This window comes from Mastomys coucha, unplaced genomic scaffold (assembly GCF_008632895.1).
Source record: "Mastomys coucha isolate ucsf_1 unplaced genomic scaffold, UCSF_Mcou_1 pScaffold18, whole genome shotgun sequence".
In the NCBI taxonomy this organism is placed as follows: Eukaryota; Metazoa; Chordata; class Mammalia; order Rodentia; family Muridae; genus Mastomys; species Mastomys coucha.
In genome coordinates, this window is record NW_022196900.1 from 62,520,751 (window position 1) to 62,533,294 (window position 12,544).

A 12,544-nucleotide genomic window follows, 5' to 3' on the forward strand; every position below is an offset into this window, starting at 1 on the left:
CTGTAGTTCTTTAAGGGATTTTTGTGTTTCCTCTTGAAGGGCTTCTAGCTGTTTACCTGTGTTTTCCTCCCCAGCCATCTGGTTAACTCTAGTGCTACCTGCCCTTGCTAAATCTGACTGGAGCTAGTCCTTCCTGTGATCCTGGTTGTGTCAGAACTCCTCAAAGCTGGCTCTGTGATCCTGTGATTCTGGGATCATGTGATCCTGGGGCTTGTTATAGTACCTGGGAGTGTAGCAGCTTCCCTGGGTGTTGTGGGACTGGCTGGGGAGCCTGTGCCCAAGGTCGGCCCAGGACACCGGCCCAGAGAGACCGGAAGGAACCTGAGCTACTCTGCTGGCAGAGTTCCTGTGTGCCTAGACCCGTTGGTCCCAGTTACTCCTGGTGTTCGAACAGATGTTGTGTCCTCCTCACCTCTGATCCTGAGAGTGTCAGAGCGCCTGGGAGTGGAGCTTCCTCTGGGTGTTGTGGGACTGGCTGCAGAGCTTGAGCCCAAGGTCTGCTCAGGACACCAGCCCAGAGAGACAGGAAGGAACTGTGGTAGAACTTTTTAAAGCAGTTTTGATACACATGTGACCTAGCATATGGCAGCTACCTAAAAATGATCTTGTATAGTTAATTCTTATCATTGCTATCTTATTGTTGTTTGTTTTGTGGTATTGGGGCCTCCAGTATATTAGGCCAGCTCTCTACCACTGAGTTACACCCTTGATTAATGAATCTTTTTGTTATCTACTTAGATATGTGATATTCAACTGATAAGTATTTGTTTCTTACAAGTTCACTTATATCTTCATCTTAATGCACCATTAATTACAAAGTAAAAATCTCATCTGAAGTATTAATTTTTTATGCGTTCTTCATTTTTAGCTTCTACCTAACATACCTTTTCCCTGATGGCTTCAAGTATCTGTGCTTTCTCCTCCAAGGCATTGAACTTTTCCAGGATTCTTTCTGTCATCCTTTGTCAATAAATTCCTGTTTGAAATGGAGGGATAAGAAATATTCAATTCAATTCAGATCAAAACACATGATGATTATTTAGGCATAAGGGGAGAGTCTATTACTGTTCTAGGTGCATTTCAGAGCTGTGCTGGTCATGAAATCAGTCACAGAATTATAAATGTACTCAATTGGTTTCAAATAGGAAAAACCAAAACCAAAACCAAAACAAAACCCAGAGCTTCAAGCTTGTTAGACAAAAGCCAGATGTGGCTCCTATTGAAAGTAAGGCTGTGTGACTGAACATCTGTTCTCTTCTGTAGTGATATAATTTTAATGAAAGGAATTCAAAGGCCTCACCTTCATACAGCTAACTGAATTTAAATTGGTCCATTGGTACACAGGCACCTAGAAGCAGTTAATCTGAAAGTCCTCATTGGAGGTCAAAAGATACATATGAGTTGGATGGATATCAAGATCTGGTCTAAGCTGGGCGGTGGTGGCGCACACCTTTAATCCCAGCACTCAGGAGGCAGAGAGAGGCAGATTTCTGAGTTCGAGGCCAGCATGGTCTACAGAGTGAGTTCCAGGACAGCCAGGGCTACACAGAGAAACCCTGTCTCAAAAAACCAAAAAAAAAAAAAAAAAAAAAAAAAAAAAAAAAGATCTGGTCTAATTTATCTCTATTATTCAGATGAGTAAACTGAAGGTCACACAGGACTTTGATAAGTTCAGTGCAAATGCTTATCAGTAGGACCAAAGGAAGAAGACAGTGGTTAAAGCACTTGCCACTCGCATGTGAGGACATGAGTTCAGATTCCAAGATTCCAGATGAATGAATGCTGGATGGGTGTGGCTAACGATCTGCAGTTCTAAACCAGGAAGGGGAAAATAGATAATGCTCAGAGCAAGGTGGCTAGTGAAAGTAGCCATGTTGGAGTGGCTGGACTCTGATAATCCCCAGGTTACATAGTTCATAATGATAGTGAACACTAGAATTGAGGCTTTTTGAGTGCAGTCAGAAGGCTGGAAAGAACATTTTTCATCTTGTTGGGATAAGATCTAAAAATCTTGAACATGTGGCTGGTGGCCTAAGAGTTTGCACACACAATATTGTGCATAAGTGCCAAAGGAGAATGCTAAGTGTCCTGCTCTGTCATGCCTTGTACTATTTATTCCTTTGAGGCAGAAGCTCTCATTGCAACAAAGGCTAGGGAGTACGCCCCGGTGATACGTTGTCTTTCCTCATGCCCCAGTGCTGGCATTACAGTGCGAGTACATGTATGCATGCAAGCACACACACACACACACACACACACACACACACACACACCACACACACATTCACACACTTAACAGCAATAAGAAGTTAAGAATTCAAGGGGGAGTTAAGGGGCGAGAGAGATGTTGGAAGGAAGAGGTGGTAGAAATTATATAAATGTAATACTCATGCATTCAATTTTGCAAAAAGGAAAAAAAAAATGGAAACAAAACCTGACTAACAAACCAACCCAATAACCAAACTAGCCCTTTCCCCTCCTTGTCTTCAAACATAAAACTACATCAATGTCCTGTCTAGTAACATGGACTCTGGAATCCGACTGACTCTACTTAGTCTCTTAGCTCTATCACATGACAGCTGTGTGATGCTGGGCTTGTTGCTTGGTCTTTCTGAGTGGTCCATTTTAAAAGTTGGGAAAAATATGGAATTCATGGGGTTGCTATAAAGTTTAACTGCAGGTACAAGTGGGCAGATCATTAATACAGAAAATTAAGTAAGGACAGACTTACCAGTTAGAGGAGGCCAGGAATGTGTAATTCCTTTATTTTATTTTTACTTTTTTTTTTTTTTTTTTTTTTTTTTTTTTTTTTTTTTATAATTGCAGCACAAAGTGTCTTCTCGGGCCACAGATCACTTCATCTTCTGATGTTCTTGCCAAGATGTACTCAAAGGCCAGCATCTGTCTGTTGGTCTGTCTGTTTCCCTCAGCTAACTTTCTCAGAAGTCAGCAAACAAGTCGAGTTTCTCAACCACTTAGTGTTTATTCTTACTGAATAATTCCAGTCTTCTGCACAATGGCTTCCCGTGATCTTCCTTCTTTTCCATCCTCATCTTCTCTACTGACTTATGCTGACTTTTAGATCAAATTCTTGTTTATCTTTTTAGTTTTGGGATCTGAAAGTAAAGTGCTGCATTATGAGACCCACAGGAAGGCCTTGGGTGTTAAGGCCTGTTAGCGTTAAGACAGAACCCCACCATGTTCAGCATCCTCCTGTCTCCATACTGGAGCCTCAGCAGCCAATGGTAGTATTGTGGTCAGGAGTTTTTAACCACGTTCTTTTCAGCTGCTAAAACTGGGGGCAGGAGAGGTGTACTCACTTCTGAAATCTGCAGAGGTCTGTCCAAAGTTCTCTCTTGCTCTTACATTTTGGGGGTGGTAATTATTGGAATGTAGGATTCTTACGTGTCACAAAGCCAGCCTTCCAGACCCTTGGGATTAGAACAAAGCCGTCCCCGTGCTTTGGGAGTACGGGGGTGGGGGTGTGTGTGTGCTGCACTTCACCCAGGGGAAAATCCTCTTTCACCGTTTCTTTGACTCCATTGTCCTCCAGCACTTCAGGTCTCTGCTTTCCCTCATCAGCCATAGCAGCATTCCTGACCAGCTGATCTGCCTACTTCTAACTGTGGTCCTCATCCTTTGAATGTTGATTATTCAGAAAGCCATCTGAGCAGCCTTGCTTATAGAACAATGGTCAGGTCCAACTGCAGCCCCCAAACCATGGCTTGTTCCACCTTATTTGCAGAATGGGTCCTCAGGTTTCCAGACAACACCCAAGAAAAGGCAGTTCAAGATGTGGCTCCATCTACCTTTCCTATTTATCCCTCTCCACTTAGTGGAAAAGCCTTTGTACAGAAGACACGGAGTTGCTTGCTAAAAACATACACTAAGAGAAGGTTGGCGTTGTGACTCAATACTCCTTCATCTTCTGCCAGACATGTCCCACCTATTCCCAACCATGCCTTTGCCCTTGGCTCTTCCTTCTGGTCTGAATGCTCTCTTCTCACGTGTCCCCAATCAGGAGCCTACCTGTCAAATCCCAGGGCAAGGCCTCCCTTATTTATGAACCTTCCCTTGGTCACCTCACTGTCTTGGTGATGTCTCTCTCTTTGGTGTGCTTCATACTAATTCCTAGTGAGGAGACCCGTGCTCCGACTCATCTCTTCCTTAGTGCTGCAGCTCATTTGTAGGAAGACTTGACTACTCCCCTCCAAATCTCAGCACCAGCACTTTACATTGAAGACCAACCTGAACAGTGCATTTGAATTGGGAGATGTCTCCAAGTAGACTGTCTCATGGGGGAGCATGCTGGTGCATCTTCCATGAAGTATCAAGTGGGGTGAATTGTTATAAAATGTAGGCTTTGCCAAATTAAACTCAGTAAAAGTGTGGTTAAAGAAAACTTGGATTGGATTTATGGTTTTAAGTTTGATGTTTTTTTCAAACTTTGGTGTGTGTGTGAGAGAGAGAGAGGAGAGAGAGAGAGAGAGAGAGAGAGAGAGAGAGAGAGAGAGAGAGAGAGAGAGAGAGGCCAGTCTTGCTTCACTGGTCTTCTCCTTCAGGGATAAATATTTGAGCTGATAAAGGCACATAATGGAAGTCTCTCTTTATTCAAGCCTTTGGTTTCTAGGTAACTGTTCAGTTCTGCTATTGAGTTTAAAGACTCCTGGTTTTCCTGAACCTCTTTAACAGGCATTAGAACTTCCTGAAGCCTTTTTAGGAATCCCATCATGGTAATAACATTTGGTTTTACATTCAGTCCCAGGGTCAGAAGAAGCACATTGTTAAAATGAAAGTGTGATCTTAAAAATAGTGGAGGTTTTGTTCTGCTTTGTGGTTTTCAAGACAGGGTTTCTCTGTGTAGCCCTGGCTGTCCTAGAACTAGTTCTGTAAACCAGGCTGGCCCCAAAGTCACAGAAATGTGCCTGCCCCTGCCTCCTGATTGCTGAGATTTAAGGCATTCACCACCACCTCCCAGGGGTTTTGTTTGTTTGTTTGTTTGTTTTTATAATTACTAAGTCTATAATGAGTTGATGAGGTTTCTACTAAGACTTTCCTTGTGACAGCCTTTGAAGTGAGGGCAATAGGTCATAGAGAAAACAGTGATTAGAAATTTCTTGTGCTCTAATTTAGTTTCTTTATTTTGTTTGTTAACCTATACACACACCAAATATTGTCATTACACAGCTAGCAGCTAAGACTATGTGATAGCTTATGCTTATAAGTCCCAGCATATGGGAGGCTGAGGCAGAAAGGTTGCCATGAGTTCAAATCCAGCCTGGGCTAGAAAATTCCAGACCAGCCTGGGCTATAATGTGAGACCCTGATACTCTCCCCTTCCCCCCCCAACCCCAGGTCTACCACATTCTAGTCAGTATTGTGCTGAGATTACAATAATCTGCCCCTTTGTTTGACAAACTTCCATTTGCTAATGAGATAACTTACTGGCTTCCTCAGTTTACATTGCCAGTGTAGCTAAAGTAATCTTTTTTCCTCTTATATCAAAGATGATAAATGGTCCATGTTATAGAATGGATACTCCATCCCACACAACAGACTCAGAAATTGAAGCACTAACCTCTAGTCTCTTAGGATGTGATTATAACTAGATATATGCAGCCTCCCCCCTCAAGAGGTCAAGTAAAAATTGGAGGTGCCTATAAAGCTAACCCTACCCATCCCTCCCTCCAAGGCTTAGCATCAGAAACCGTGAAAACACACAAGCTGTTTACCTTCCTCTAATGCTTTATTATGACAACCCACAAAAGAACTAGTTTTAAAAAGTCATCCTTGAGCAGGCCCTAGTGGATCAGGCTTTAATCCCAGATATTCCAGAGGATGAAACAGGAGCTTTCAAGGACTGCCTAGGAAACCTGGTAAGACCCTGTGTCTTAGAGTTTTATTTGCTGTGAAGAGACATTGTGACAATGGCAATTCTTATAAAGGAAAGCATTTAATTGGGGCTGGCTTACAATTCAGAGGTTTAATTCATTATCATCATGGTGGGAAGCATGGCAGCATACAGATAGACATGGTTGCTGGAGAAGGAGCTAGGACTTCTACACTGGGATCTGTGGCAGCGTTAAAAGACAGTAACCACTAGGCCTTGGCTTGAGCTCTGAGACTGCAAAGCTCATTCCCAGTGACATATTTTTTTTACAATAATACCACACCTACTCCAATGAGGCCATATCTCCCAATAGTGCCACTCCCTATGGGCCTATGGCAGTAAATTTTTATTCAAGCTACCATAATTTGCCTCAGAATAGTCAAAACAGGACTCTGTGATGGAGCTACATGGCAGAGAGAATGCCTAGCATGAGCAAAGTCTGCACTGGCTCCCAGCATCTCAAAGAAACTTAAATATAAACTTGATCCATGTGCTTCCATTCACACTTTATCCTTTTTTTTTTTTAAATGAGAGAAAATATACTCTTTGTTGAAAAGTTATTAGTATATATTTGTTAAATATTACAATAGATTCTATTGTGGTATTTTTCTGAAATGCATATAATGTATTTTGATTACATTCACCCAACTTCTTTATCCTTTCTTGCCCTACTCCAAGTTTTTCTGATCCCTTGCCTCTTTTCAACTAATCCCCCTTCCATGTGATGGGTTATTTACCAGAGTATGGTCAACCTACCTACCAGTTGCCTTTCCCTCTACCTGGTGTGGGCCTGTGTCTCTCTCCTGCTGCCGATGGTTGAGGCTCTCTGCTGCTGGGGCCTGGAGCTGTGGCTCTCTGCTGAGGCCTGTAGCTGCACGGTGTGTTAGTTAAAAAGAGGCAATGCATGAGTGAGATATTTTTATTATAGGAAAGAGAAAATAGGCTGGCTATGTAGAGAGAAAGAAAGGAGAGAGAGGAGAGGAGGAGAGAGAGAAAAGAAAAAAGAAAGAAAGAGAGTAAGAGAGGAGAGCAGGAGAACAAAGCAAGAGAAGAGGAAGAATGCAAGAGAAGAGACAAAGAGCAAGAGAGGAGAGGAAGAGGGCAAGAAGGAGAGGAGGGGGCAAACTGCCTCTTATATTGTGTGAGGCGTGGCTATCTAGCTGTGGGGTGTGGCATGCCTGGCTGTGGTCAGATGACTGGGGGTAGGGTCCAGCTAGAATGCTGGGAGCTTGGGGCATTGTCTACCTGACAGAGCATACATCCCCTGTGGGGGCAGCTGTGAGAGGTTGTGACTGAAACAGGGGCCAAAGACTCAGGAGTTCTGGTCGAACACCTTCTGTCCCTTGCAGGCAGAGATATTGCCAACTGGGTCACCAGGGTTCGGACCTATTACTCGACTGAGCTGAGGTTGCCTGAACAGACCACTGCCCTACAACCTGGCAGTTCTAGCTTCCTGTAGCTTCTCAGAGAGTTTTATTGATGACACTTCTACTCCACTTCTCTGGAATCACATGACTCCATATTTTTCTTGGGGTGGTGATTAGCAGAGCTGTGAGGAATGCAGTGAGCCACTGGCTGTGCTGTCTTTGAATTCACAGTTCTGACCCACTCTTTATTTTAATCTTCACCAAAATTTGCCTGTAACCAATTTGAGATTAGATGTCATGTTTCAAAGAAAAAGATTTTAAAAGTGTTATCACCATGCATAGGTGGGCATACTAGCATAGGGAATAATTTAGCAGCTTGGGACTCCACTTGTTTGAGTTATACACACATTCCAATGCTGTTTGACAGCCTAGTACCTTTACCTGCATGTGTTGTGCAAACATACCTCTTCTAAAAATGCATGTAGAAACCTAGGATCCTTGCTTGCACACACTGTGCATACACACTCCTATCTGAACACTGTATCTGGCAACTTAATATGACAGGATCTGCACCTGGAGTAAGCTGCATTCATACCCAATTCTGAACAATGGGATATGTTTCTCTTTAACAGCCATCAAACTTAGCTCTATTCTCCCATTCTCTGCTTATGTTCAGGTATAAGAATAGGAAGGCCAATCTGGCCTGAACTGGTTTTGGTTACATGTGCAATAAGGCAAAGAGTTTGCTCAAAATGAGTTTTAGGGAGAAGCACTTATTTGCCATCTTATGCCTGTGCATAGTTGGGCATACATATGATCAAAACAAGATGCACCATGGGAAGTAAGATGTGAAGAAGAAAAACAGTATATAACAGAAAAATGTGTTAATTAAAATAGAGAACTGCCCGCTCTGTGCCCCTTAACAACCAAAGCCTTCTCTTGAACCCCATAATAGGAAACCTCAAATAACAAATACTTGGGGGTCCCAAATACCTTTGCTCATGCAGCCTGCTGCCACTCTTGACAGTGGCTCCAACCTGTTCTATCAGTTTTCTTTGAATAAAGGTCTTTTCACAAGCCTGTGTGAACTTTTATTTCAATTCTCTGAGTAGAAGGGTAAGTCCCAGAGACATCCTCTGAACACAAGCAAGTAACACTTTTACGTGGCTAATCAAATAATGGTTCAAAGAATTAATAGGCCGATTTGAAATTATACTATAGTCTCCACAAGAGTTGATAGAGTTCCTTCTAGCCATTCCAGGTTGCTTCTGCCTCAGCAAGTTGAGAATCTAACCATTAATGTTGCCTTGATCATGTCTCCTAACTCTTGTACCTCACCAGGGCACATTTCCTGGAAAGGCAAGCAGGGAACTTACCTCAAACAGTGTGTTAATGAGAAGACAAAACCAGAGATAAAGTTGAGAGAGCTTGCTAAATTTCAGTACAGAAAGAGCAAAGGGGTTTTTGAGAGAGCTTGCTAAATTTCAGTACAGAAAGAGCAAAGGGGTTTTCACAGAACCTGGACAAGCCTGTTGGCTGCACCTGCACCCCGGTCCTCATCCACCCAGAAACACGTTTTTCCATTACTTCGCATGTACACATGGTCCTTACACAGCTCCACCTGCAGGGGCACAGAAAAGCAGGGCGAGCTAGGACTCTGAGCCCTAATACTGGTTCCTCCTCAGATCACCTGGGTCTACACACCCTTGTCAAATCACCTAGGTCTACACACCCTTGTCTTTCAGCTTGCTTGCTTCCCTTTCTCTACCTTTCTAATATAACAGTACTCTTTGTACCAGAGCTTTTCCACCTTGAGACCAGCATTCTTACTTCCAAGGCATTTAACCCACATGCTCTTGTCACCCAAAGCCAAAGTGACTTACCAAATACTCATACAACTCCTTCTGCTGAAGAAGTGCAGGGAGAAAACCTGGGGGGGGGGGGGATGGTGACCTAGAGGAAAGAGCTAAGGGCAGTTACTTTGCATCTGTTATTGCAATTTCTTCTTCTTTTTTCTCATAGAAATGGAGAAAAATTTTAATAAGAAGCTCAAAACTCATGCAGCTTGCATGTCTGAATGGAAATTGACAGTCTATATTTGACTATTTAATGGAAAATTGTAGTCATTACTTATGTAATTTTTTTTTAATCCATTCTTATCTACAGGGCCAAGAAGCATCTGACACATGTAGTAAGATCAGTATTATATAAGCTGAGTAGCAGCCTAGGATACATGAAAAAACATGCTCGCTTGCACGCATGTGCCTGTGGACACACACATACTCATACACAAAATCATTCACATGTACTACAGAATTACAGTCTAAAGATAACTACCTTGCAAACAGCTTGTCTTTGATCCGGAATGATTCGAGTTTTACATAAAAAATGGATTGAATTTTCAATCAAGAGTTCTTTTGGTAAACATCTTGAGATTGCACTTTATATTGATACCTCAAAATAGGAAAAAGAAAAACTTTAGCAAGTAGGGGCTAATGACAAAACCATGACAACTCTGAAATAAATCATTTCTTTAGTATTGTACAGTAGTCATCAAGTTGGCATCCTGTCCAATGGCAGAGCATCTGCTCCACAGTGGTAAATCCTGGGTTCAATAACCCTTTGGCCAGCTAATAATAACCTTTAAAACCTGTCCTAAAAATAAAGGGGGGGGGAGAAGAAAGGAAAATGGCTAGAGATTGCTAGATACTCATAGCCAATGAAAGAACACCACAGACTCAGCTTATTCTGCATAATTATCATACAAGAAACACAACAATAAAACATATAGGGTGGTTTGCCTTTACTATTTGTTAAACTGTGAACCCTGAAGAGCAATGGCTTGATTGGAATCATTAACCAGAGTGTAGTTGGTAGCGATGATTTGTAGGATGCTGTCACATGTAAAGGAATTTTCGGCAAAGCTGAAAGTGTCTTCAGGAGTAGATCGAGGGGTTATAGTTGAGACATTGGCAGATTTGACAACAGAGTCCCCAAACACACACACACACACATACACACACACACACACACACACACACACACACACACACACACACACACACACACACTTCTCTCTGTCTCTTCTCTCTGTCCTCCCCCTCCTCCCCCTCATGTCCCTCCATCCTTCTGTGTATGTCTTGAGCACAAGCAAATGAAGTTTGGTTTTGTTTGTTTGTTTGTTTACTTGTTTTTCGAGACAGGGTTTCTCTGTGTAGCCTTGGCTGTCCTGGAACTCACTCTGGAGACCAGGTTGGCCTCGAACTCAGAAATCTGCCTGCCTCTGCCTCCCAAGTGCTGGGATTAAAGGTATGCGCCATCACTGCCTGGCTGCAAATGAAGTTTTAAAAAGTATAAAAGCAGAAGGATCTGTTCTCTTGGAGAAGATCCCCCCACTTGGTGGCAGCATATCCAAGTTTACACGGCTGAAAATTAAAACCAATAGGATTGAAACAGCGCCAGACTTCTGAACACAGCTGGACAATCACTCCCAAACTGCTGTCTTTCCGGCTGGAAGCCAGGTATGCTGCCGCATCAGATAGATGCACAGGATCATGGGCCGGGGAGACTGGCTCTGTGAACCCTTCCATGGACCGGGAAGACTGGCTCTGTGCAATGCTCACCTAGCAAGCATAAGGGCTTCATGAACAATAAGAAAAGGCTTGCTCCACTTAAACAGTTTGTTTTACCTTTAATGCCCACCTATCTTTGCTTTCATTATACATCTGTGGAATTGCTTCTACGTTGTGGTTCTGCGTTTCTGCTGCGCCGCTGGGGTGTCAGAATGCCACTGCTTGGGGAGGCGAAACACTGAGGTGCTAGGCTGCCTTTCTTCCTGGAAGCTGGGGTGCCAGGCTAGTGAGACACCAAAACGCCTCTCAGGAGAGACGAAACGCAGTCTAAGATACAGTCTTAGTTTGTGTTTCTCCAGGTGCGAAACAGCTGGGGCTGCGATAGAAGCTGTGGTTCTCAAACTCCTGGGCACCCAGACGCCACTGGGAACAGCAAGGAGTTGAGAATGGGGCCCATGGGCCTGCGATGATCCAGGGACAACATGGTGGGGCAGTGGAGGGGTGGGAGGTGGAAGGTGGGGGATGAGGGTTGGGGGGTTGGGTGTGTGTGGCCGTTTACCTCCGAATGAGTGACAGGAGTGTGCAAGGCTCTGTATGATGAAGGCCTCCCCTCCCCCAGGTCCTTGATGAAGGTGTCAGTCAGTCCTTGCTTGTTCAAACTGCTTTGTTCATAGCAGATGAGGATGCATATGCTTTACACAGGGTGAACCAGAGATTAAATGCCTTTTGCCTAGGAAGGGATGCTCCTTGGCTAAATACCTGGGGCCCCTAGATACTTATTAGCATGGAGAACTCTAGACTCTATGCTATGTGACCTGTTGTCATGGTCCTCTTAGTGGGGTGTCGTGGTCACATGCTCCAGGACAGGAATCTGGTGGGGACCTAGTCTGAACTTAGGCCATTCTCAATTATGAGTTTTACTGGGGTTCTGTACTTCGCTACTACCTTACCAGTTCTGTCTGGTGGCACAGTCCACTGCCCCATACTACACAGCAGTGGAAAGGATTCAATCAGTGCTTAAGCTATTTTTGTAAGTCAGAGATCTGTCTTTTTGTTGATGCTGAGAACTGATTTATACCTTTTATGTTGGCATTCCCCTATAGAAATAGGAATACCCATCTCCTTCTCTCCCTCACTCTCTTCTTTCCTCTTATCAGGACTCTATCAGGTCAAGTCCCAAACTTTCAACCTTCTTGCCACAGACTCCCAGGTGCTGGGATTATAGGCATGCCCCAAGTTGACCTTTCCTTTTTCTTCTTTTAAATTTAATTTAATTTTTTTGTTTTTACTTATTCACTTTACATCCTGCTCACTGCTCCCCTCTGGTCACCCTCTCCCACTATCCTTTACCCATCCCCTCCTCTCCACCTCCTCTGAGTGGGTGGGAGTAAACTCCCAGCCTGGCCCTTTGTCTTTGTGAGGCTAGGCACTTCTTCTCCCACTGAGACCAGACAAGGCTGCCCAGCTAGAAGAACATATCCCACACACAGGCAACAACTTTTGGGATAGCCCCCATTCCAGTTGTTCAGGACCCACATGAAGGTCAAGCTGCATTCTGCTTCATATGTGCTGGGAGGCCTAGGTCCAGCCTGTGTATGCTCTTTGCTTGGTGGTTCAATCTCTGAGAACTCCAAGGGTCCAGGTTAATTGGCTCTGTTGGTCTTCCTGTGGAGTTCTTATCCCCTTCAGGACCACAATCCTTCCTCCTATTCTTC

At 43.7% G+C, this 12,544-nt stretch overlaps 1 protein-coding gene across 2 annotated transcripts in view; it reads right to left on the reverse strand.

The window, feature by feature from the left end:
* Nucleotides 1-3,391, reverse strand: part of CUNH1orf141 (chromosome unknown C1orf141 homolog) — a 57,372-nt gene extending 53,981 nt beyond the window's left edge. Inside the window, exons 1-3 of one of the 2 annotated variants that reach the window (XM_031378010.1) lie at nt 3,321-3,391; nt 2,732-3,116; nt 885-976 (exon numbers count right to left, since the gene is read on the reverse strand). In XM_031378010.1, the coding sequence (XP_031233870.1) occupies nt 885-959 (75 nt within the window). In that variant the 5' untranslated portion in view covers nt 960-976; nt 2,732-3,116; nt 3,321-3,391. Of the gene's footprint in view, nt 1-884; nt 977-2,731 lie in introns of both variants that reach the window. The other variant, XM_031378011.1, reaches the window with a different exon arrangement.
* Between the last annotated feature and the right edge of the window lie 9,153 nt (nt 3,392-12,544).